At 38.5% G+C, this 25,202-nt stretch overlaps 1 protein-coding gene across 1 annotated transcript; it reads left to right on the forward strand.

Moving 5' to 3' along the window:
* LOC133523956 (calpain-7-like) lies at positions 1–23,454 on the forward strand. Its single transcript, XM_061859686.1, has 15 exons — positions 1–310; positions 1,501–1,643; positions 3,051–3,177; positions 4,143–4,299; positions 5,512–5,671; positions 6,413–6,589; positions 7,734–7,880; positions 8,951–9,070; positions 10,100–10,204; positions 11,511–11,755; positions 13,333–13,535; positions 14,772–14,977; positions 16,947–17,020; positions 18,164–18,322; positions 19,914–23,454. The coding sequence occupies exons 1-15, from the start codon at positions 100–102 to the stop codon at positions 20,056–20,058; spliced, it is 2,379 nt and encodes a 792-aa protein (XP_061715670.1). The 5' UTR covers positions 1–99; the 3' UTR covers positions 20,059–23,454.
* Positions 23,455–25,202: the final 1,748 nt, after the last annotated feature.

Genomic DNA, 25,202 nt, shown 5'->3' on the forward strand with positions numbered 1-25,202 from the left:
GTGTCTAAACTGTCATATAATTAGTTTCATGAGTCAAGTTGAGAATGTATTTCAATTTTATAACATTAATTTAAGACTGCAGATGCTGATATAGATAAAATGAGTGATTTTGTAAACGCTACGGAGGCGGCATCGCTTGCTGTTCGATTTGATCAAGCAGGAAAGATCGATAAAGCGGTAGAATGCTACAGAACAGCGGCAAGACTATTGGATAGAGTTCGCGATCAAGTTCCTCCAGAACGACAAACAGAACTACGTGATAAAGTTCGAGAATATCTTCAGAGAGCTACCCTCTTGCAGGAACAAAAAGGTAATTTACACGTAGGTGTATAGTTTATGAACCAACACAGGTTTAAATCTAGTGCGTTTTTTGTCAACATCATTGGACCATGCATTGTGTGTTGATGACTCACGCAAAGATGAATGTTGGAAAGATTTTTATTGACTTAAGAACGGTCTATGGACCGTTATCTGGCCTAAGATATGTGCATAGAAATTTTTATTTACTAATCATTTGGTGTAATTTATAGTTAGTATATAATAGTTTTCTTTTAATATTCATTATGGGAATACATCAATTTCTGAAATGAGAAAATTAAATAAACATGCTACTATCATAATATCAACATACATACTACAGATGAAACTGATATAAATTTGTAATTACAATTTTAGCATGTTTGTTATGGAAATATAATAAATGTAAGGTGTTGACACCAATACCTGGCTAAAGATACACATCTAGCACCATTTAATGAAAAAAAAGGTCTTCTATTTGATACATGGAATGAGCTATGGGCTAGACTAGTATTCACATTCCATATCTTGGACAGGTTGATTTTAGGGAAGATTACCTTTTTTTGGTTGAATGCTGTCCCGTTAGCCAGTGACAATAGTAGTTAAGCTTGTTAGAAGAAAATATTATAGGTATTACATTCTGCTAAAATTTTAAGTAGATGACCCAATATGAAAAAGGTATAACTGCTGTCAAAATGTGTACTGATTATTTGAAATATCATAAAATAATTAAACAGTGATTCAGGAAACTGTAACCATAGCAATGAAAAGTGGATTTACCCTTTATGCAATGCTTCCTCAAGAAAGCTTGTCATAAGTGTTGAAAGATATTCAATATTACTTATAGTAAAAGCCATAAATCTTTGCTTTTGTTAGAAGTAATTTAGAAAAGCCCTACTGGTACCTAAAAAGTTACTTGTTAACTTTCCAATTTGTTTGTTATACTAATGATGTGTCATTTTGAATATTTATTTTGAATATTGTGTTAACCTTCATGCTGCACATGGTCATGGCCCCGACAGAAGATCAGCACTAGCCTGGCTAGGCTAGCACCGTGCTGAGTCGGGACCATATTGTGGCTTATATGTTAAGTTTTGTTACTTGTTGTTTTCCACTTTTGTTTTGCCACAAATAAAGACTCTACTGTAAATATGTTGTCACTAAGCTAGAGTATTTGGTTGCACTTCATAAGCATTATTTCAGACAAGTCCCAGCAAGCTGAGAGTGAGCGGGGGCTGCAGCAATGCTACTTCCTCTTGCAGCAAGCCCTGGATGCAGATGAAGCTGGTCTTGAGGATCTGGCGCTGCAGTTGTACACACAGGCTGTGGAGCTGGCTGTTACTATAGTGAGTGACTATAATACTAGTACTACTACTTTGGACCAATTTCAGCCACAACGACTTTGTGTTCTGGAGTAGACATTTTTAATTACCGTTAACAGAGTGTATAAGTTGCACTCTCTGGTGCGCTTTTAGATCGCTCGCGTACCCAACCTTCCTACTAAATTTCCGAGCGCATTTTAGGTATGTCAACATACCACCTACATAATTGTAGGAAATAGAGGTTGGCGGCCAAGCCTTAAGATCATCTCGCTTAATGTAAAACTAAATGTAAATGACTATAATTAAAATGTATGGTGTGAGAGGCAGAGGTGTTTTTCAATATTTGACGCCCGTGCCAATTAGATTCGCGGTCCCATTAAGTAATGATAATGTATTTCATTTAAGAAAAATCATTGTTATGACCTCTTTGCAGCTAGCCGCCCCTGTCCAAGACCACCTTGGCCCTAAAGTAAATACGCCCCTTTTGCCTCTCAAGGCTTGAAAGTTGTGTAGCAAGTAGAAATGTCAGAGATATATACAGAACAACATAATGAACATATATATTATAGATTAGATACAGAAATAGTGTAGAGATTTCTCCAGTTGTGAATAAATTATCTATAGGTTTTTATAGGTATTTACTTCGTTATTTGCATCTCTCGAGTGCCTTAGGACATTAACAACAGAACACTTTGTTATTTGAAAATGGTTTGTAGTGAAACAATTTTAAACGCAGCTAATCATCTTGTTTTAGCAAATATTATAATTAACAATAGAAACAATATTCCCCAATTATTTCAATATTCCCATGTGAAAGCTGAAATAAGTCATGAAACATGGGTGAATCTACTAGTAGCAATCACTTTATTGTACATGTACGTTCAAATAATTTAATTTCAGTACCATTTCGTATCTGTTACAGGGACTATCAATATGAAAGTCGCTAGGGACCTCATACTATTGTCACTATGACAAAGGTACAAAAGGATCTCTTCCAGCTAACCTTCAAATAGATGAGTGAAAAATTAAAAACATTCATGCGTTTATTGTGTATTCTAAAAAAAACTAAGTATGTATAGCCAATTAGCCACAGCTCACAATCTCTGAAAACATTTTTTTTTAAACTACGTCAGTGGCAAACAAGCATACGGCCCGCCTGATGGTAAGCAGTCTCCGTAGCCTACGTAAGGAGATACATGCGCGTAGCCGACCCTAAATACTCTGCACCCTCGTTGAGCTCTGGCAACCTTACTCACCGGCAGGAACACAACGCTATGAGTAGGGTCTAGTGTTATTGGGCTGCGGTTTTCTGTAAGGTGGAGGTTGGAAATACCGAGTCAAAATTATAATACAATATTAATAACAAATCAATTACACTATTATTGTCATTATAAATTGTACAATTGTTGATGATGTTGATTTTGATTCTAGAAATCAAGTGACCCAGACATGCAGACTAAAGTTAAGAACCTGGCCAGACAGGCGCTGGACAGGGCTGAGGAGCTGAAGGGCATCAACAAGATAGGAGCCATGTCGATACACGAAGCTAAGAGGCCGCGTAAGTATCACAATGTGTTAATAATTGCATTATCAATATTACTCAAAGTACCAAAGGACTACCGTTTTTGTGCCAACCAGTTGGCGCCACTTTAGGTGGTGGTTCAGAAAAACTAATAACATTTATTGAACTGTATCTAATGTTTACCATGAATATTCAAAAATAGAAAAAAAGATTTACCACAATTATGAAATAAGGAGTGAAAATTCGCGATAAAAAGCTTGTTACCCCCAAAAATACTATGTATTTGACATTTTGTCAGACCTCCGTCTACTCTAGCGCGTGGCGAAATTAAACGCGTTAGCCCTCATTGCACTATTATATTATGCTACGCAAGTACAATTATGTTGGTTGCCGGGTTAAGTTTGTATGTTGTGAATGGAACAAAAAAAAATCCTTCATTTTTTCCCTTTATTTATAAATAACGGTTAATTTATTCTATTAAATGTATGTTGGCGGCCGATTGTAACATCAGGCAGATCGTGAAACTCCTAGGCATATCGTGAAACGTGAAAATCATTATCTCCTCTGAGTGGACGGAGCCCCGCTACGCGGGGCCCCTATTTCTGGACAGTTTGCTCGGGCATCTTAAACAACCTAACGAACCTATTCTACCTATCTATATTGGTTCAATGAGACTACCGTACACAGGAACATTACGATCTGCCTGATCTTACGATTGGCCGTCGATATGTATAAGACTTCGTGTCGTGCGTCGAGATGTCGTACTTCGAATTTGAGAGCTGGTGTATATGGCGCTGTTGAATTCGAAGCACGGAAAGTTGAGGTTTGACAATTCAAACTCGGGACCCGGAAATCGACTTATACAATCAGTGACTTATTTTCTAACATTGTAATTTTCATTAGCAGACGTTTCTTTTGGCTGTACAATGTGCACAATTACTTTTGTTAATATTTCCTGAAAGGAACACGCTGGTTTCTCCTGACTTATTTACTTGTTTCAGTACCGAACAAAGCCCAGCTGCAGCGAGAACAGAGTGTACATCTCAAAGTGAGCGGGAAGCAGGTCTACTCCAACGAGGAGAAAGAAGTTCTACGGCAGACGTCCAACATCAACAACAACTGCTTTCTGCCGTTCATGGATATTGATCTATCAGAAAGGTAAGTTGACTGTAAGAATGTAGTAATAATTGTTGATTACCTCGGAATATTGTTGAAATATAGATGAGGAATGTTTTTTTTATTTTCTTTGTTGTTTTTTTATTTTAAATATTATAGGCCATTATTATACAAGTCCACAGTTAGCTCAATAAAAGGCTTGTGTTGTGCGTACGTAGACAAAGATGTATATCACTATGTTAAAACCTATGTATATAGAAAATACCCATAACTCAGGAACAAATATCCGGGCTCATCACACAAATAAATGCCCTGACTTCACACATCGCACATCAACTTCATAGACAGGATCACTACCCGCTAGACCAAACAGGTCGTCAGAGAGGTTTTTGTGATGATTTCTGAATTTATGATCTGTGAAATGAAAACAAGGCTGAGGTGGTGAATTAAAAGTAAAGTATTTAAAGGTTGTCTGGAAGAGATCGCTCTTTAGCGATAAGACCGCCAGTTGTCTGCCTCTTTTACTTTTCTGCGTCTTTTACTCAGGTGTGCCAATAAAGAGTATTCTGTCTATCTATCTATTTTTTTAACCTTATGTGTGTGGATCTATAAGATTCCTCACCGAATTTGTAGACATCTTTTTGCATTTTTTTCGAGAACGATGTTTTCTGCTCTGTTTACACAGCAAAATCGAGGTGTGGGCAGACTATTTTTGACCATTAGACACATAAAAACTTGTAATTTTGGTAAAACAGCTTAGTAAGTACTGGTACACAATTCCTTCTATAGTTTTATATCGAGCACTCAATTGCCTCCGAGCTGGTCTTCGCCTGTGAGACATGGAGAGTGACAAAAGGGTTGACACACAAGCTACAAGTGTTTGTAAATAAGTCCCTCCGGTCGATCCTCCATCTGGCCGAAGACCATAAGAAATGAGGGTTTGTGGAGTATGTGCCGACAACCTCCGATTGTCCAAGAAGTAGCGCGAAATGGAGATGGATCGGATATACCATTCGAAGAGGAGCTGCGCCAGTATCGCGTTTGAGTGGCGGCTCAAGGCGGAAAGCGAGCTCGCAAACGCCCCGTACACACCTGGAGGCGTAGCGTCGAGAATGAGTTGCGAGCCGTTGGACTGAGCTGGAACGAGAACAGACGGTTGCTCAAGGATCTTGTGGAGGCCCTATGCACCTCCGGGATGCCCTAGGATCAACAACAACAACTTAATTGCCTACAACTTTCTTTTCTCTCTTACAGATTCCAATACGCCATACCTTTCGAAGACCGAGCGAGCGAGCTAAAGCTGTCGTCCAAGCAAGCGAGCGAGTTCGACCGCTGGGTGCGACCGCACGAGATTTGCTCAGACCCGAAAATGATTGTTGGAGATCACGTTGACTGCTTTAGCATTAAACAAACAGTGAGTGTTAAGAATGGGGGATTACAGGCTTCATTCGATTCTAACATAATTTTTAGGTTATCTACACGGTGCCCGTGAGCATTGCGAGACATTTTAACTAAGCATTCCTGGTAATATTTAGAAAATAAAATGTCATATAAAATTTTCTGGATTGGCGGGCCTAGTTTCAGAGATAAATAAATGTTTTTCGAAATGATTATTTCGGCATAAGTCGGTACAAAACACATTTTTGACTGCGGTATTGCCACTTTGAGGTCTAGTTTGGACATACCTATTGATTGACATCGAAAAATTAAAAAAATATATTCGAGAGGCTACCCCCATAAAAAGAAAAAACTTGTTAGTTAATTTTAGGTTATATGTTTATCAATAAAAATTACGTTTTATGTACAGGAGTGTTCAAAAAAAGGAAAAAAAAAATTTTTTTTTGTCGAATTTCACAAAAAGTCATACAACATTTTTTTGCTTCTGTTGCCATCAGGAATGCACCGTTAAAATCCCTCGCAATGCTCACGGGCACCTTGTATATTCTAAATTTTTAGATTATCTATATTTCCAATGAACTATAGTATCCCTTAAACCAAATTGTTGTAATATTACTATCTCTTTCACTCTTGCTACGACCGTGTGTATGAGAAGTTTCACTACCCCGGTCGTCAGTTTGGTTTGCGGGTAGTATAGTAAAAGCTTTTGCTTAGACGATTTTGCTTAGAGATTTAACATTTTTACGTTGGTTTCCAGATAGTATCTGACTGTTCATTCGTGGCCTCGCTCGCCGTCAGCGCCCTCTACGAGAAGCGGTTCAACAAGAAGATCATAACATCCATCATCTATCCGAAGAATAGGAACAAGGATCCTGTGTACAATCCGTTCGGGAAATATATGGTCAAGTTACATCTAAATGGAGTCAGGAGAAAGGTTAGTCTATGTAAAAAATGGCTGTGATGTACGGACAGACGGACGGACGCACATGACGAAACTATAGGGACCGTGCGCGTTGGAGGGTCTGCCATCTTGTGGCCTGAATCGGAACCAAAAACATGTACATTTACACGTCACGTGTTTTCTTGTGCATAGTAGGTTCTGCCATCTTGTGGGCTACATTGGAACAATAAACATTACATTTACGCCTCGCGCCAAAAATCTGACGTCTCCTGTGCTGCCTCCTACAGTTCATGCACACTTCCTATAAGGGTTCCGCTTTTGCCATTTTGGCTACGGAACCCTAAAAAGTAGTTTGAAGAAATTTGAGGATGTATGAATTATCTAAGATGATTTTTCAAATGATATTGTTTCCTTTATGCGTTGGTTACACTGCTACGAACAGTTGGACACAGCTTTATACTCGTATGTAAGATGGCCAAATGTCACAAATATAATGAATATTCCGTGAAATAGCTTAAACAGGATATTTTTTTATTATTATTTAAACTTTATTGCACAAGTACAAGTATAACGTACAACAGGCGGACTTAATGCCTTGAGGCATTCTCTACCAGTCAACCACTGGGCCAAACAGAAATTTGCTAAGGTGGGTGCAATGTGAAAAAAAAAAAACCAAAATTAAATACTTAATAATTCTCAAAATTGCTAATTAAATTTATGGCATTTAATTTTTTATTTTATTTATATTGTTATCTAAAAAAGCGGTACGATTTTTAAAAACTCCGCTCTCCAATCCTATGGCATCTTAAAACGACCCCCAGTTTGAAAAAAACGCCTGTAACTCCTCTGGAGTTGTAGGCGTACATAAGCTACGGATTCTGCTTACCATCAGGCGGGCGTATGCTTGTTTGCCATCGACTTAGTATAAAAAAATACAATACAATACAATACAAATCCTCTTTATTGCCAACCTCTGAAAAAAAAATGTACATGGAAACACATAAAAAACATGAAGATAGAGGTAAACAACAGGCGGCCTTATCGCTACAGAGCGATCTCTTCCAGACAACCTTTTCAATACTGCCAACAACCACACTTATTTTGCCTACAATACTGCCAACAACCACACTTATTTTGCCTACAATACTGCCAACAACCACACTTATTTTGTTTCTAGATTATTATAGACGACCGGCTCCCATACAGCCGTTACGGCAGACTGTTGTGTTCGTACTCAAGCAACAAGAACGAGTTCTGGGTGTCGCTGCTGGAGAAGGCTTATATGAAGGTTATGGGTGGATATGACTTTCCAGGATCTAATAGTGTGAGTACATACATACATATTACATATTATAGGACATTATTACACAAATTGACTAAGTCCCACAGTAAGCTCGATAAGGCTTGTATTGAGGGTATTTAGACAACGATATATATAATATATAAATATTTATAAATACTTAGATACATAGAAAACACCCATGACTCAGGAACAAATATCCGTGCTCATCAGAAGAATAAATTGATAAATAATTGATTAAGGCTCCGAAAATAATATAAGCAGTCGACTTTTAGAACTAGTCAAAACTAAAAACATTTTTGGACCCGGGTACGTCCTTAAACTACGTCCAAAAGAGAGGTATGGGCACTGTGAATGTCATCTCGCTTTGTGTGGTAGGGCACAGATTAGCAGATATCATTCTAGATCTAGAGCAGAGCCCAACTGGGGAAGTACCTTCACCTTACAGAAAACTGCAGCCAAATAACACTAGACCCTACTCATAGTGTTGTCTTCCTGCCGGTGAGTAAGGTTGCCAGAGCTCAATGAGGGTGCGGAGTGTTAGGGTCGGCAACGCGCATGTAACTCCTCAGGCGTCCATAGGCTACGGTAATCGCTTACCACCAGGCGAGCCGTATGCTTGTTTACTACCTACTGAGGTAGTATAAAACAATAAAATAAAAAAAGGTATCAGTCTTTCTTACGTGACCCAGGAGAGAACGAGTATTGTAAAGTAATGTTTTTGTTTATATTTTTCAACTTAGGATGTTATGTATTTATATGGATTTCCTTATTACGGATTTATATTATGACAATTAATTTAATATTAGAATATCTTTACTGTAATGAATTATTTTCAAGAGTGACCCAGGGGACACATCAAAGCGCTTCCCATAGTATGTATTTAATCTTTAGTACACTATATAAAATTGTAAAAATGGCGGACTTAATAACACACGCGCATGTAACTCCTCTGGAGTTGCAGGCGTACATAGGCTAAGGAGACGGCTTACCATCAGGCGGGCCGTATGCTTGTTTGCCACCGACGTAGTATATAAAATAAGGGTTCCTAGTTGACTACGGAACCCTAAAAAATGAGCTATAATTTTGCACAGAACATAGATCTGCACGCGCTGACGGGCTGGATCCCGGAGCGGTGCGCGATCCGCAGCGAGCCGGATTTCAACAGCGACGCCCTCTATGAGACGATTCGGACAAGAATGCAGCGAGGCGAGGTAAGATTAGCATTATAAGATACAATTTTTTTTTATCCTTTCAATGTAATATCAATAGATTGGATATAGGTGCTTTTCAGAGCATCTTAGCTGTACCGACATCAGAAGAGGCTAAAAAGATATTTTAATATATGTACTAGATTATTTTAAAAGGTACAAGTCCCATAACTAGACATGTAAGAATACTAGAATAAGGTACGATGGGGCTGGCATAATCATGTAACTGATTTAAGTCCCTAAATAATAAATAGAAAAAAAAATGTAATATCAACCTTCGTGTATTCCGTTGAGGTTTAAATTCGCGCGGTGTATATAATAGTAACCGTTAATTGATAAGGAAATACATAATTATTCATTTATTTTCAATTTTCAAATAAAAAATGCGGGCGTGACGTTCAAAGGGCTATTGAACTATTTGTTGAACGTCAACATAGTAAATGTTTGTTGTTATATCGATTTAGGAACAAAACTCAAATGTGATTCTAGGGTAGATATAAAAAATATCCTGAAAACATAGTATTATAGTGCCACGCTACAATTTGTTTATTTGCAGTCAAAAGATTTAATTTGTGACCCGTTTTGTACCTTGCTACAGTGACAAACAATAGGGACATACTATAGGGAGCGTGCATGAACTGTAGGAGGCAGCACAGGAGCCGTCAGATTTTTGGCGCGAGGCGTAAATGTGATGTTTATTGTTCCGATGTAGCCCACAAGATGGCAGAACCTACTATGCACAAGAAAACACGTGACGTGTAAATGTACATGTTTATGGTTCCGATTCAGGCCACAAGATGGCAGACCCTCCAACGCGCACGGTCCCTATTGTCACTGTGACGTGTTGGCACTGATTGAGTAGCACGTTATTATTTAGCGGACTAGCAAAGTAACATTTTTGTTTTAATTTAAATGCATTACCGCAGTAACACCTGATTGTATTAATTAACCTTTACATGATTTAATTAGTTTTCCAATAAATGATACTACATCTATTGAATGAAATAATGAACGTTTGTTGTATTTGCGCAGGTACTAGTAACGGCGGCAACAGGCACGCTGAGTGACGCGGACGCTGAACGCACGGGCTTAGTGCCCGCACACGCGTACGCCGTGCTTGACGTCAGACTCGCCAACGTAAGTATTTATAGATCTACCCCTTAACGGCAGCGGCGAGCATAGGTTGGAGCGAGACACGGCGATCCGACCTTTCGTTCCCACTTATGGCCGCCGCTCGCCGCTGCCGCCGCCGCTCGAAATCGTGACCGGGCCGTAGCTCTGACGATTGTTTTTGTAAGGAAAAATTAAGGGTAAATTGCTTCACGTATAGTCATAGAACTAATCGATGTAGATTGTAGTCTCATTTGAGAGTGACTCAAGAGACAATCGTGGCATAAAACACATTTACAGTACATATGGTGCTACTTTACCGCACTAGTGCGAAAATTAGCATATTACGTTACTGTGTCGAATATTTAAAGGGCCATATGTACTGTAAAACGTTGTACGATACATGTGCGAATAGGTAATTCGCAACTCGTGTCGATTTAAAACACTCCCTTCGGTCGTGTTTTAATTTATCGCCACTCGTTTCGAATTTCCTATTTTTCGCACTTGTATCGTAATGTACTATTTTAGTAGTGTTACAGGATTCGATAAAGCCAATATTAATTGAAATTACTAATTATATGAACCTTGATTTTTTTATACCACAAAGGGGCAAACAGGCATACGGCCAGCCTGACAGTAAGCAGTCACCGCAGCCTATGGACGCCTGCAACTCCAGTTATATGCGCGTTGCCGACCCTCTAAAAACCTGTACACTCCTTTTTTGAAGAATCTCATACTGTAGACCCTTGGGAAAACCTCGGCAGGGAGCTCATTCCACAGCCGGAGCGTCCGCGGGAGGTAATTCCTCTTAAACCGCACCCATGCGCGACCATTTAGGTTCTAAGGTGTGAGGATGAACAGCCTGCCGACAACGAGCGGTGCGGTGATAGAAAGTTGCCTTTGGCATCATGTCGAACAACATATTCACCATCTGCCTTAAAATTGCATAAATATAAATAAATAATAAATATTATAGGACATTATTACACAAATTGACTAAGTCCCACAGTAAGCTCAATAAGGCTTGTGTTGAGGGTACTTAGACAAAGATATATATAATATATAAATATTTATAAATACTTAAATACATAGAAAACACCCATGACTCGGGAACAAATATCTATGCTCATCACACGAATAAATGCCCTTACCAGGATTTGAAATATATTTATTTAACTCATCTACGTTGTCATTGAAATGGACCAACAATATCATTATATCTATAACAGTGACTTCGTGTTTCTATCAAACGTGTAATTTTTGTCACCTGACTAACATGATATATACCAATAGACCAATTGACAAGCAAATTGCAAAAAAAATATTATTCCAGGGCGTGAAACTCCTAAAGCTCAAAAACCCCTGGTCCCACCTCCGCTGGCGCGGCAACTATTCCGAACTCGACACACAGCACTGGACCCACGACCTACGATCTCAACTCAACTACGACCCGGACAGCGCGGCGCAATACGATAACGGCGTGTTTTGGATCGACTATGCGAGCATATTGAACTTTTTCGACGTGTTTTATCTGAATTGGAACCCGGATATGTTCCAGTACACGTATTGCATACATCAGTAAGTATTTTACCACAAATTTTGGTGCAAATCATGGTTTCAAAGCGTGACCCAAGAGACGTAACCATGGCAAACAGGTACATGAAATATACACAATATTAATTCACTTTAGTCTTCTTACTGTAAACTACTAAGACCTGTTCACTATTGGAGCCACAACATGCTATTATCAACTACGACCCAGGACTCAATGTGATATCGAGGTGTTTTGGATTGACTACGTATACTGGTATATTGTACTTCTTCGTTTATTTGAATTGCAACCCGGACATATTCCAGTACATGTATTGCATCAGTAAGTATTTCACCACATGAAAGTCTGTTTGGTGCAATGGTCCGTTACCACACTAAATTCTTATTTGGTGCAATTAAACCATTGTTTCCAAGTGTAACCCAGGAGACGTTACCATGGCAAAGTTGCAGTACTAGCCCAGGCAACGAATGCTCACAAAAAGTTATAGCGGGAAGTGCTTGGAACACAATATTTGACTTCGTAACTTCGTTTGGACTAGTTAGGAGGTAAACAATATCAAAAGTCCCCGGCCATAACCATGGGGTTGAAGGTCCCATTTTTTCGATTATATCTCGGAAACTATGCGTCTAAGCGACATGTCCACTTATAAAAAATTTAAGTTGATTTTTATTCGAAGTTTATTTGTTTTTTTTTTTTGATATTTTGTATAGTTCTTGAGATATCCGCTCTTGAAAGTTTATTTAGGGCTCTCAATTTTATCTTAATAAATAAAATAAAATAAAATATTTTTATTTCAAAACTACTAGAATTCCATAAAAAATTGTTAGTACCATCGTTATAGCTAGGGGTTAGTAAGTACATTAAAATCAAATCATATCCAAACATAATAAGAATAATAAATAATTAATAATATTGACATAATAACAATGAAATCATGATTCATAGTAAAATAAAAATTAGTTGAAATAATAAATACAAAAATAATTAATATATTAACATGTCAAATTCAAAATAAAATAGACTAGAATAATAATTACAATGTCAAAATTTACTACTTTTATTCATATTCCCATAAATAATGATTTCATGTCAAAAGAGCAATAGGTTAATATCTACATCAGTTACCTATGTATATCTTTTTGATACGTTCACCTCCTAACTAGTCCAAACAAAGTTACGCAGTCAAAAATTGTGTTCGAAGCATTTCCATGATGCCATGAATGGGGTGTTTTGGACAGACTACGCAAGCATATACATTTTTTTCGAATATCAATCTAATACTTAAACGAAAATCGTTTTTTGAAAATTAAAAGTTGACGACCGGTTTGACCTAGTGGGTAGTGACCCTGCCTACGAAGCTGATGGTCCCGGGTTCAAATCCTGGTAAGGGCATTTATTCGTGTGATGAGCATGGATATTTGTTCCTGAGTCATGGGTGTTTTCTATGTATTTAAGTATTTATATATATTTATATATTATATATATCGTTGTCTAAGTACCCTCAACACAAGCCTTATAGAGCTTACTGTGGGACTTAGTCAATTTGTGTAATAATGTCCTGTAATATTTATTTATTTATTAAAGTTGGTAAGTTTTGTTCCAGAAAATGGGATGCCGGCAACGGCCCGGTGAAGGACGCGTACAACATCGGAGAGAACCCCCAGTTCTCTCTGCGCGTGCACGGCAAGGGGGCCGTGTGGTTGTTGCTGACGCGACACATCACGCAGATCGACGACTTCCGGGACAACAAGGAGTACATCACGCTGCTGGTGTACAAGAATAATGGGAAACGAGTTTATTATCCATGTAAGTACTGACTACCAACTACGCAAGGAAAGACCTAAGCCCTCCCACGTGTATACATACAAAACGGGCGGGAAAATCTACTGCTGTGAATGTGAAAGGGTGTTTAAGAGCAACTAGAGCAAGTTTGGCCTAAGTTCGACGACCGGTTTGGCTTAGTGGGCAGTGACCCTGCCTACGAAGCTGATGGTCCCGGGTTCAAATACAGGTAACGGCATTTATTCGTGTCAGCATGGATATTTCTTCCTGAGTCATGGGTCTTTTCTATGTATTTATAAATATTTATATATTATATATATCGTTGTGTAAGTACCCTCAACACAAGCCTTATTGAGCTTAACGTGGGACTTAGTTAATTTGTGTAATAATGTCCTATAATATTTATTTATTATTAGTTTGGTCTGGCCAGCCACATAACAGGAAAAACCTTGATTGCTGAGGTCGCCGTCATCGAAATCGATGCGGACGATTATATAATATATATATATATATATATATATATCCGTCTAAAATTCATTTTTAAAAATTTGTAAGAATGTTTGCACAAGTCTAAACATAGGATAAAGGTCAATTTAAAGAGTGCCAGCTTGTATCTTTCACCTGAAAGATACAAGCTCACTATGAGAGAACATATAGACATTACAGCAAATAAAGCTTTTAGGTGCCTTGGTTTTGTCTTCAGAGTATGCCGCCCTATGATTGACCTGTCCTGTATTAAAACTGTGTACTACGCGTATGTGTGCAGTATACTTGAGTACGCCAGCACTGTAGTGTAGTCTGAGCTGTAGTTGTCCTTATCGCACGCACGCACTCCCGCCCACCGCAACGCGACTGAAATATACATACATACATACATACATACATATAATCACGCCTATTTCCCGAAGGGGTAGGCAGAGACTCCGGATTTCCACTTGCTACGATCCTGACATACCTCTTTCGCTTCCTTCACTTTCATGACATTCCTCATACACGCTCGTCGGTTTAGGGTGCTCTTGATCTGGCCTTTCTTCAGGATTTCCCCGATTTGATCAGAGAAAGTCCGCCGAGGTCTACCCCTTCCAGCTCCCTCTTCTACTTCTCCCTTATACACGCTCTTTGTTAACCTTCTTTCACTCATTCTTTCCACGTGTCCAAACCATCTCAAGATACCTTCAAAACTGAAATATAGCTTCAAAATTCGAGATTTGAAAAGTTGCTCAGCTAGGAATTGCTCTTAAACATTTGATGTTGTCGTAGACGACCCTCCCCCCCACATCGACGGTGTCCGCATCAACAGCCCGCACTACCTCTGCAAAATCATCGTCGGCGACGCCAGCGCCGACAAGTACACGCTAGTCGTCTCGCAGTACGAGAAATCTCGGACGATATACTACACGCTGCGGGCCTATGCGACTTGCCCGATTTCGATGGAAAAGTTGGAGAGCTATCGGCATACTAAAACGGTAAGATATAGGTTAAGTTTGGTAACTCACTCGCAAAATGACGTCTAATTTGCAAAATGTCCGATGGCAAAATGATCCTTTCACAAATTGTGTAAATCTTGTGTGGTAGGGCACAGCCAGTGGATGTCATTCCAGTTCTATAGCAGAGCCCAACTGGGGAAGTACCTCCACTAGACCCTACTCATAGTATTGTGTTCCTGCCGGTGAGTAAGGTTGCCAGAGCTCATCAAGGGGGGGCGGGTTTAGGGTCGGCAACGCGCAGGCGTAAATAGGCTACGGAGACTGCTTACCATCAGGCAGGCCGTATGCTTGTTTGCCACCGACGTAGTATAAAAAAAAAATGTCAATTTAAAAACAAAAAACAACAATGAAATAAGTCCAATTACTTTTTTTTAATACCACGTCGGCTGCAAACGCGCATACGGCGTTTGGTGGTAAGCAGCCTCCGTAGCCTATGTACGCCTGCAACTCCAGAGGAGTTACATGCGTGTTGCTAACCCTAACACTCCGCACCCTCGTTGAGCTCTGGCATCCTTACTCACCGGCAGGAACACAACACTATGAGTAGGGTCTAGTGTTATTTGGCTGCTGTTTTCTGTAAGGTGGAGGTACTTCCCCAGTTGGGCTCTGCTCTAGATCTGGAATGACATCTGCTGTGCTGTGCCCTACCACACAAGGCGAGATGACATTCACAATGCCCATACCTCGGGTAGTCCATAAGATGGCAACTTTGACTGGAGACTCGATGCCAGAACTATCACAAAACAGGTACCTAAATCTGATAGGGACTTTTTTTTATTTATTTTTTTTTATGGTAGAGGAGGCAAACGAGCAGACGGATCACCTGATGGTAAGCGATTACCGCCGCCCATGGACACCTGCAACACCAGAGGGGTTGTAAGTGCGTTGCCGGCCTTTGAGATGGGAGTACGCTCTTTTCTTGAAGGTTTGAAGGTCGTATCGGTCCGGAAATACCGCAGGCGACAGTTCATTCCACAGTTTAGCTGTGCGAGGCAGAAAGTCAGACTAAACAAGTCAGGGCCTAAGTCGGCCGTATGCTTTTATTTTTAAACGACTTCAAGATTTCAAAAGGAGGAGGTTCTCAATTCAGTTGTATGTTTTTTTAATCTTTGCTACTTCATAACTCTGTCATTTCTGAACCGATTTTGTTTGTTTTTTATTGAGTTTATATATATACTGATCGGTCCCGTTTTTATCAAAACTCAGTTCTGATGATGGGATTCATGAGGAGTCCAGAGAACTCCTCAAATGTGAAAGGCATACATATAGTGATTTTGGTATTTTCATCAACAAATCAAGCGTTTACATTTAAAAAAAGTGACATTTGATGAAGTGGAACTGCTGATGATGATCAGAATGGAACTCTTCAACGACGCATAGTTCACGTTTGGCGATTTGTCCTCTTCACTGTTTTAAGCAAATTACATACATTTTTAAGACATTTTTTTTAATTTCATTGTATGAAATTCAAAATCAACAATAATTTTTCTTTCACCGGTCTCCCTCATTGAAGTTGTTTTTTTTTAAATCTTATAATAATAATAATTCAGCCTATATACGTCCCACTGCTGGGCACAGGCCTCCTCTAATGCGCGAGAGGGCTCGGGCTATAGTCCCCACGCTAGCCCAATGCGGATTGGGGACTTCACATATACCTTTGAATTTCTTCGCAGATGTATGCAGGTTTCCTCACGATGTTTTCCTTCACCGAAAAGCTAGTGGTAAATATCAAATGATATTTCGTACATAAGTTCCGAAAAACTCAGGTCCGAGCCAGGATCGACCTCCGGATTGAAAGTAAGACGACATATTCACTCGGCCACCACCGCTTTTTAGGGTTCCGTAGCCAAATGGCAAAAAACGGAACCCTTATAGATTCTTCATGTCCGTCTGTCTGTCCGATTATGTCACAGCCACTTTTTTATCTTAAAAATGATTATATTTTCAGATCGCCGGTGAGTGGGCGGGGCGAAGCGCCGGCGGGTGTGAGAACCATCGCGACACCTATAGGAACAACCCCAAGTAAGACGTTCACTTGAAATTTATTATTACATTCTATAAAGACGCAGGTTTCCTCACGATGTTTTCCTTCACCGAAAAGCTAGTGGTAAATATCAAATGATATTTCGTACATAAGTTCCGAAAAACTCATCGGTACGAGCCAGGATTTGAACCCGCGACCTCCGGATTGAAAGTCGGACGTCATATCCACTCGGTCACCACCGCTTGAACATATCTAAGAAAAAATTGAAAGAATTGAAGAAATTCAAAGGTGTATGTGAAGTCCCCAATCCGCATTGGGGCTAGCGTGGGGACTATAGCCCGAGCCCTCTCGCGCATGAGAGGAGGCCTGTGCCCAGCAGTGGGACGTATATAGGCTGAATTATTATTATTATTCTATAAAGACGACCGATCTGGCCTATGAAGCCGATGGTCCTGGGTTCGAATCCCGGTAAGGGCATTTATTAGTGGGATGAGCATGGATATTTGTTTCTGAGTCATGGATGTTTGCTATGCATTTCAGTATTTACATATTATATTATATTGTTGTCTGAGTACCCACAACACAAGCCAATTTGTGTAATAATGTCCTATATTTTTTTTGTAAAGTATTATTTTTTGGAAGCCTAGTACTTGCACTACACTCAGCTAAAAAAATTGATTAAATGCATAAAATAACTCTAATGTGTATATATTTGTAGCTGTTTTGTAAAATAATGAAACAAATATTATTATAACGAGACTTATTAACGTATACATAATTGTATGCTTTATGGCATCGTAGCTCTTAAATGGATGAACCGATTTGAGTGCGGATTTTTTTAAACGTCATATTAAATTGCTTAATTCGCAAAAACTACATGTGATAATACCATAGATTCTGCGAAATAACGCCTATGTCCGTTTACGGCGTAAACGTACATAGGCGTATACTTTATGCATATAATATAATATAAACTTTATGCTCAAAACCGCGGGCCTAGTTTAGCAATTTAAATGATTACCCCCTTATTCATAAACGTGCACTAAAGTTACGATGCCGCTGATCATCGTTTGTCCCTTTCCGACGTATTGGTATGATGGAAAGGGACAAACGATGATCGGCGGCATCGTAACTTTAGTACACGTTATGAATAAGGGGGTTAATGTTTATTCTGTTGCCAGGATCTACATCACCGTGCCGGAGAGCAGAGTGCCGTGCCGTGTGGTGGCGCAGCTGAAGGGTCCCAAGCAGTACCAGATGGGGATGGACGCGAGGGTCGAGGCCCTCAGTGACCCCGGCGTCACTGCTCCCTTCGTTAAGGAGTCCTCGGGCGCTTACAGGTAAGAAAGAAAGAAGTAAAGAAAATTGGACTACAAAGTAAAATATATATGATAAGTTAAAACTTATCAAAGAAACCTATAAACAAATCCTTTACAGTATCTTTACAATAAAAAAAAAACCTACCCGTAGTTCTATAACCGTTATTTTTTCCTAAACAAGTTTTATTTTTAGCATTTTTTTCACAACTACTTTATTATACACCGTGGGCCAATTAAACCCCACAGATTTTAAAGGTGTATTCTTGACCGCATTTAGAGACTAACCCCTTTATTCATAAACGACTACTAAAGTTACGATGCCGCTAATAATCGTTTGTCCCTTTCCATCATACCAATACGTCGGAAAGGGACAAACGATTATTAGCGGCATCGTAACTTTAGTAGACGTTATGAATAAGGGGGTAAAATGTCATACAAAGTATCCTAAAATCGATCTTGTTTTAGAGATAATGTCATTTTTGTGAAAAATCATTTCTGTTATAACTTAGTGAAAAACGCCTTTTAAGCTGTGACGCTGCCACTATGTGGCTTGGTTTAGACATAGCTTCTGACAGACTATAAAGTTTTAAAGTGAGCTCGCAATTTTTACCCGTAAATAAAAAAACTTTACTTATTCGTTGTAATGTTTTTTTGGCGAATTTGACCAAACCTCATATAACATTTTTTTACTCCTTATGATCTAAGGAATATCGAATGCGTGGTTAAAATCTGTCGGGTTTACTTGGCCCACGGTGTATAATAAAGTAGTTGTGAAAAACAATGATAAAAATAAAACTTGTTTAGGAAAAAATAACGGTTATAAAACTACGTGTAGGTTTTTTTTATTGTAAAGATACTGTAAAGGATTTGTTTATAGATTTCTCTGATAAGTTTTAACTTATCATAGTTATGGTTTTGGTCAATTTAGTCGTGTATTTTTAAATAGATTAATAAGAATAATTTTGCTACATATAGTGCTACTTTCCCGCACGCGTGCGGGATTGAGCACTTTCCTTGCATATGTCGAAACTTTAAAGAGAAATATGTAACGTAAAATGTTGTATGATACACGTGCGAATAGGTAATTCGATTTAAAATTTATCACCAGTGCGAATTTCCTATTTTCTACACTCGTATTATAAATAACTATTGAATTAATGCGATCATCTAAAAAATAGTCGAACGACAGATCTGGCTTCAATCATAGTTTTTTTTTTGTTTCATAGTGTCTTGGGTTTTTTGACTCAAGATCCGTTTTTTTCTTAATTTTTAACTGGACTCCGTCATTTAATGTGTTGGTCTTGCAATAGCTTTGATCTAATAAACAAGCGGCCAAGTGCGAGTCGGACTCGCCCATGAGGGTTCCGTAGCATTTCTGACGTATTCAAAAAAACTACTTACTAGATCTCGTTCAAACCAATTTTCGGTGGAAGTTTGCATGGTAATATACATCATATATTTTTTTAGTAGGGTAGGTTAGGGTTCCGTTTTTTGCCATTTGGCTACGGAACCCTAAAAATGATGGTAAAAATCAAGGTTTTATAATGTTGCCCTTAATTTTTTTGTATTGAAAAGTTTTGTTTTTGTTATAAACCAATGCATTCGTCCACAGATCCGGTTTCGTAGTGTTAGAGTTACCAGTTCTCCCGGCCGGCCGGTACGTCATAATGCCGTCCACGTACTACCCGGCGCAGGAGGGGCCCTTCCTCCTGGAGCTGCGCTCGACCATAGAGCTGGCGTGCGAGGCGCGCGGCTAGGCGAGGCGGAGCAGGACGAAGACTGACAATGCTATATATTAATATCAATAAATTGAGAAATCACTGATTTAAACTTTCAAAAATTTTCCACATTATTAAATATTACACGGGACTTAATCGGAGGGGCGGCTTCAAAAAAAGGAGTGTACAGGTTTTTAAAGGAGACGCGCATGTAACATCTCTGGAGTTGCAGGCGTCGCTGGGCTACGGTGACTGCTTACATCAGGTGCGTCGTATGCTTGTTTGCTACCGACGTGGTATAGAAAAGAACTTGTATTGAGTTTTAAAGGAGATGGGCAGATTTTTATAGACACCGGCTTATGAACCAAGAAAAATAAGCGAAATACCATGGAAAAGGATTTTTTATAAACTCCATTTTTTTTGTATGGAATAAATATCAAATATCAAACATTTATTCAGCAAATAGGCCACAAGGGCACTTTTACATGTCCATTTTTACAAACAATAAATTAAAAAAAAAAAAATTACAAATATCGAATCTATGAAATAATAAAGATTTTATCTATCTATCTATTTATCTATGGCGAGACTTGTCAAATGTCTGTTTATTTTTTTTAAACGAATAAAAAACTAAAATATCGCACACAAAACCATCGACAATAACAAAACCTTCATGATTTGCGACACAGGAACTTAGTATCGAAAAAAAAACTATATAGTAACGTTTCAACTCGCACTACTTTTTGCGGCGATAACTTTTTTCACACAAATATTTGGGACTACCTGCTATAGTAAAAGTTTTACAACTTAGAATAATCTATCAGTGACATACCGCTTGCCCTTATTGGTCAAATACGCTAATTTGCCCACTCTCTTTTACCTCCGACGTTTCGAGGACGGCGTTGTACCCGTGGTCTCAGAGAAGTCTCGAAGAATATAAAACTCAATACGCGATTAAGTCCCGTTCCTATAATTTAATAATATTGATTATTTCGTAAAGATTAAGTCTTAAAAGTACGCTTCCAATCGCAAGAAAATGGCAGCGCAGTGCCGCAGAACGCTTTGCTACTAAGTTGAATGTCGATATACTAGCCAATTGATTTTTCTTGCAGTAACGCTGTTGCAATTGGAATATTACCTTAACTTGTAACAATGACATTATAAAAAATCTTGTCATTGGTCTAATATGAATCGAGATATGAGATTTATTTAATATTATGGCCAATGTGGGAAAGACCGGCATATAACATTTTTACATTAGGTACTTAAATAAAATTAAACAAACAATTTGTATATTTTCGGGTAGTTATAACATATATTGGCAAACCAACCAAGTACAAAACCGCCTTGATCTGTGACTGAACGGCCTGACTTTAACCTACATTATTTGATCCTATAATGTTTTCATCTTAACTGGCTTAAGGAGCCATTTGAGGGTAGATTTTGTTTTCTTTTATTTAAATACCTAAATATACAGAGTATAATTAGGAATACCGTCACAGGGAAAAAAACTCGTATTTGTACACGTAATTCGTTCAGACACAAAGGAAGAACTCAACTCCTTAAAGAGTTAAAAGCGACGAATAAGCTTGTAGACGGTCTTTCCTTACTTACTTTCTTTCCCACATTTACCTTATTTAATATCACCATTTGCGTCCAAAATATGTAATTTATGAGTGTTACCGTCAATAATGTAAACTGTCTAATGTATTTTATATTACTATCTCCTTTATAATTTATAGATGAGACATTCAATATTAGACCATAAGCCACGCATTTAAGGTTGTTTTTGTCCTTGCTTCTCTTCATACCGCCTAGTCGCATTTTCTCACGTTTTTACTGCACTCTGTGATATGAAACTTTGAAGTAATATTTTAATAGTCAAAGCCACCGCCATACAATCTAATCGCTCACATTTTAAAACGACCTGTAGAACAAGAAACTTAGTTAATTATACGGTTTCACCCTTTAACTTTAACTTCGATTTTATATGGCAAAAATGACCCCCTATAACAATGGTTTTAAACTTAATTTCACAATGAAAGGGTTGAATTTTCCGTAATAACCGTTAAAGGGTTATCTCACGTATTTTTACGCCTACAACGACAGCGCAGGCCCGCCCCCAAGCAGTTATCTCGTCGCGCGCCCAGTGTGCTGCGCGGCGAGCAGCAGTACGCGGCGCGCCGCTACCGTGACCGCTACTCGTGCACCGTTAGTACTTGAAAATGGAGATCTAGGCTCTCCAAAATTGCCGCGCGAGTGACTGAGAAATCTTCTTGTTCTTCCTCGCGTTGTCCCGGCATTTTTGCCACGGCTCATGGGAGCCTGGGGTCCGCATGACAACTAATCCCAAGATTTGGCGTAGGCACTAGTTTTTACGAAAGCGACTGCCATCTGACCTTCCAACCCAGAGGGTAAAATTAGGCCTTGTTGGGATTAGTCCGGTTTCCTCACGATGTTTTCCTTCACCGAAAAGCGACTGGTAAATATCAAATAACAATAGCGCGAGTGACTGAGAAATACGTGACTTAAACCATATAAGTTTAGTCTAAGGGGCTGTTCCACATGACCAAGTAAAGTTCTGAATGCTTATTCTATACTTGCCACTTATCTGACGAATAAAGTCGTTTGCGTTTCACAATCTTCAAATAAGCTTAACTGGTAGATAAATACCTTCACAACTTAAGGTAGTTTTATCTGGCAGTTAATATATTTGTTAATTATCTATCGAATACTTGGACATTATCAAACAGGCCCTTAGTATGACCTACGACGGTTAAAATTTTAACACGAAACTTGACAAAACATTAAAGTAACATATAGAAACATTAAAGTAACATATGAAAACATTAAAGTAACATATTTACATTTAGGTCTGCGGTGGCAGGATGGTTCCATTTTTATCACTTGTCACTATGCCCGTCACTTTCGCGATTACATACTTGTTAGAACGTGACAGGCATGGTGACAAATGATAAATAGCCGACAATCATAGCTCTACTGGTATCCTTTTTCGTTGCTAGACATTGTAATACAAAGAAAACTGAGCGAGTAGAAGATTTATCTTCGATTGTATGGCGACGACTAAATTGTTGTGATTCAAATCACAAATTAGTTGCAAATTTAAATCTAAAATATTTGTAATGTTTAAATTATGGAAATTGTATTTGTGTTTATTTTTGTGTTAATTTTATAACAAAAATATTGACAACAAAGGTAGTATTTTAATGAATCTCGAAAACAGTTTTTTATTATAATTAAATTAAATTTTTGATGACGAACGTTGAATCAATCTCTTAAAATGTATACATCTAACAGTGGGTAATTTTTTTCTTGTTTTTTTTTGTGTGATATTTTTTAGTTTGTAAGCATCACATTTAATGAAATTGTAAAAAAGATTTTTATAAAGATCGTTAATAAATATTTTCATACACATTGTTTTTATTTTATTTTTGTATTATGAAAAAATAAACCCAATTCTAATTCTATTAAGCGGAGCGTCGAAATGTTGAAACGTTATAAATGTCTCTTTTTGATCCAGTGGTTAACTGGTAGAGAATGCCTTAAGGCTTTAAGACCAGCACCATTTTGTACCATTTGGCGTTGAAACTAGGTCCACGGGGTCCCAGCGCACACAAGTTATTTGCAGAAATTGCGAAGCGTCTGGTTGACGTAACTGGTGACCGAAGTGCTGGCGGCTTCCTCGCCCAACGTATTAGCATTGCGATACAACGAGAAATGCCGCCAGCATCATTGGAACAATGCTTCAAGGGCCTATTTCAGATTTAACCTTTTAAACGCCTATCGTACGCGGCGCGTAATCGTGAACCTTGGCGGTACGCATGAAGGTTGATATTGGGCTGTAGCCGCGCGCGTCATATGACGTCTTTGGCGGTCATAAGGTTAAGCTACTTATCTTATTAATATTTTTTATAACTTTATACGAGCAATTCTTGTACATTTATATATTTTCCCAAAAATCGATCTAGCTAGGTCTTATCTCTGGGAAAACGTAGATTTTTGATTTTTTTTATATTTTCCGATGAAAGCTCGGTCCCCCAGATAATATCTATTAAGTAAATAAAGATTATATTCTTAAAAAAAAAAAAACAATACATGAATATCAGATCTACTGGATGGAAGACATGGGGAGTGGACCGAACGGGATGGTCTTATGGAACTTTCAGAAGGAGTAGCAGAGAAAGCGCTATTATTGTTTGTCCTAACCATAGTCTCACTTTTCATTTGTGCCTACTTCTAAAAAGTACCAAGTATTATTGTTGCCCACCAGTTTCTGGTGGGTAACATTACAATGAACCCAATCAAATTATGTAGGTGGCTTTAGGTGTGTTGTCAGGAATGTTAAAACGTGTTTTTAATTTCGTCGCATTGCGTATGTTCTGTCCTTCACGGGCGCGGACACGGACGCTCTTAACACTAGGCCACGAGCGCTATATATCGAGTATATCGATTTTATAAAGTTGAATAGGGTTTCCAGTTCAAATACATTCGGAGGAGATCAAAAACCGGCTTTCACACCCCATGAAAATACTTCATTTCATACTCTCCTTTATAAACTAACATATTCCACGCCATTTTCCACACTAAAGTACACTAAAATAGGGTCGCTTTCTTTGAAAAATCGCATACTAATCGACCTATTTTCACGGCACTTAAGTGTACGGGCTGACGGTATCAAAATCCACACGTAATCTTAGATCAAATACTCGTTTGCATAATTCCGACGTGCGATATTGAACTTTATGGCGCTAGTAATAAGGAAGTTTGAGTTGAATACACGACCCTTTTGCTTATCGTCGTGTGAAGTGGGTGGCGCAAGTTACAGGAGGCAGTGGCATTCAAAATGAAAGTATTTCTTTACTTATGCCTGTTATTATTACCGAATTTTGAATTAAAAAAAAAAACGGTTGTCTGTAAAGTCGGTTTACTGACGATAGTTGAACGTGACAACGTCATAAGAAAGTTTCATTTTTCAAAAGACAATTTTAATTTTATTTGTTTGATAGATATTTTGTATGGATATAGAGAAGGAGGTAAATGGAAATCACAATTGAATTGATCAAGTTACATTTATTTGTACGCATAAATACAATTGCTGCCGAACGCGGAGGCCGATTGTGCCTCTTGGTCGCTCGTTGCGCGCTCTCGTTTGCACTTCAAGC

Source organism: Cydia pomonella, chromosome 13 (genome assembly GCF_033807575.1).
Source record: "Cydia pomonella isolate Wapato2018A chromosome 13, ilCydPomo1, whole genome shotgun sequence".
NCBI lineage: Eukaryota > Metazoa > Arthropoda > Insecta > Lepidoptera > Tortricidae > Cydia > Cydia pomonella.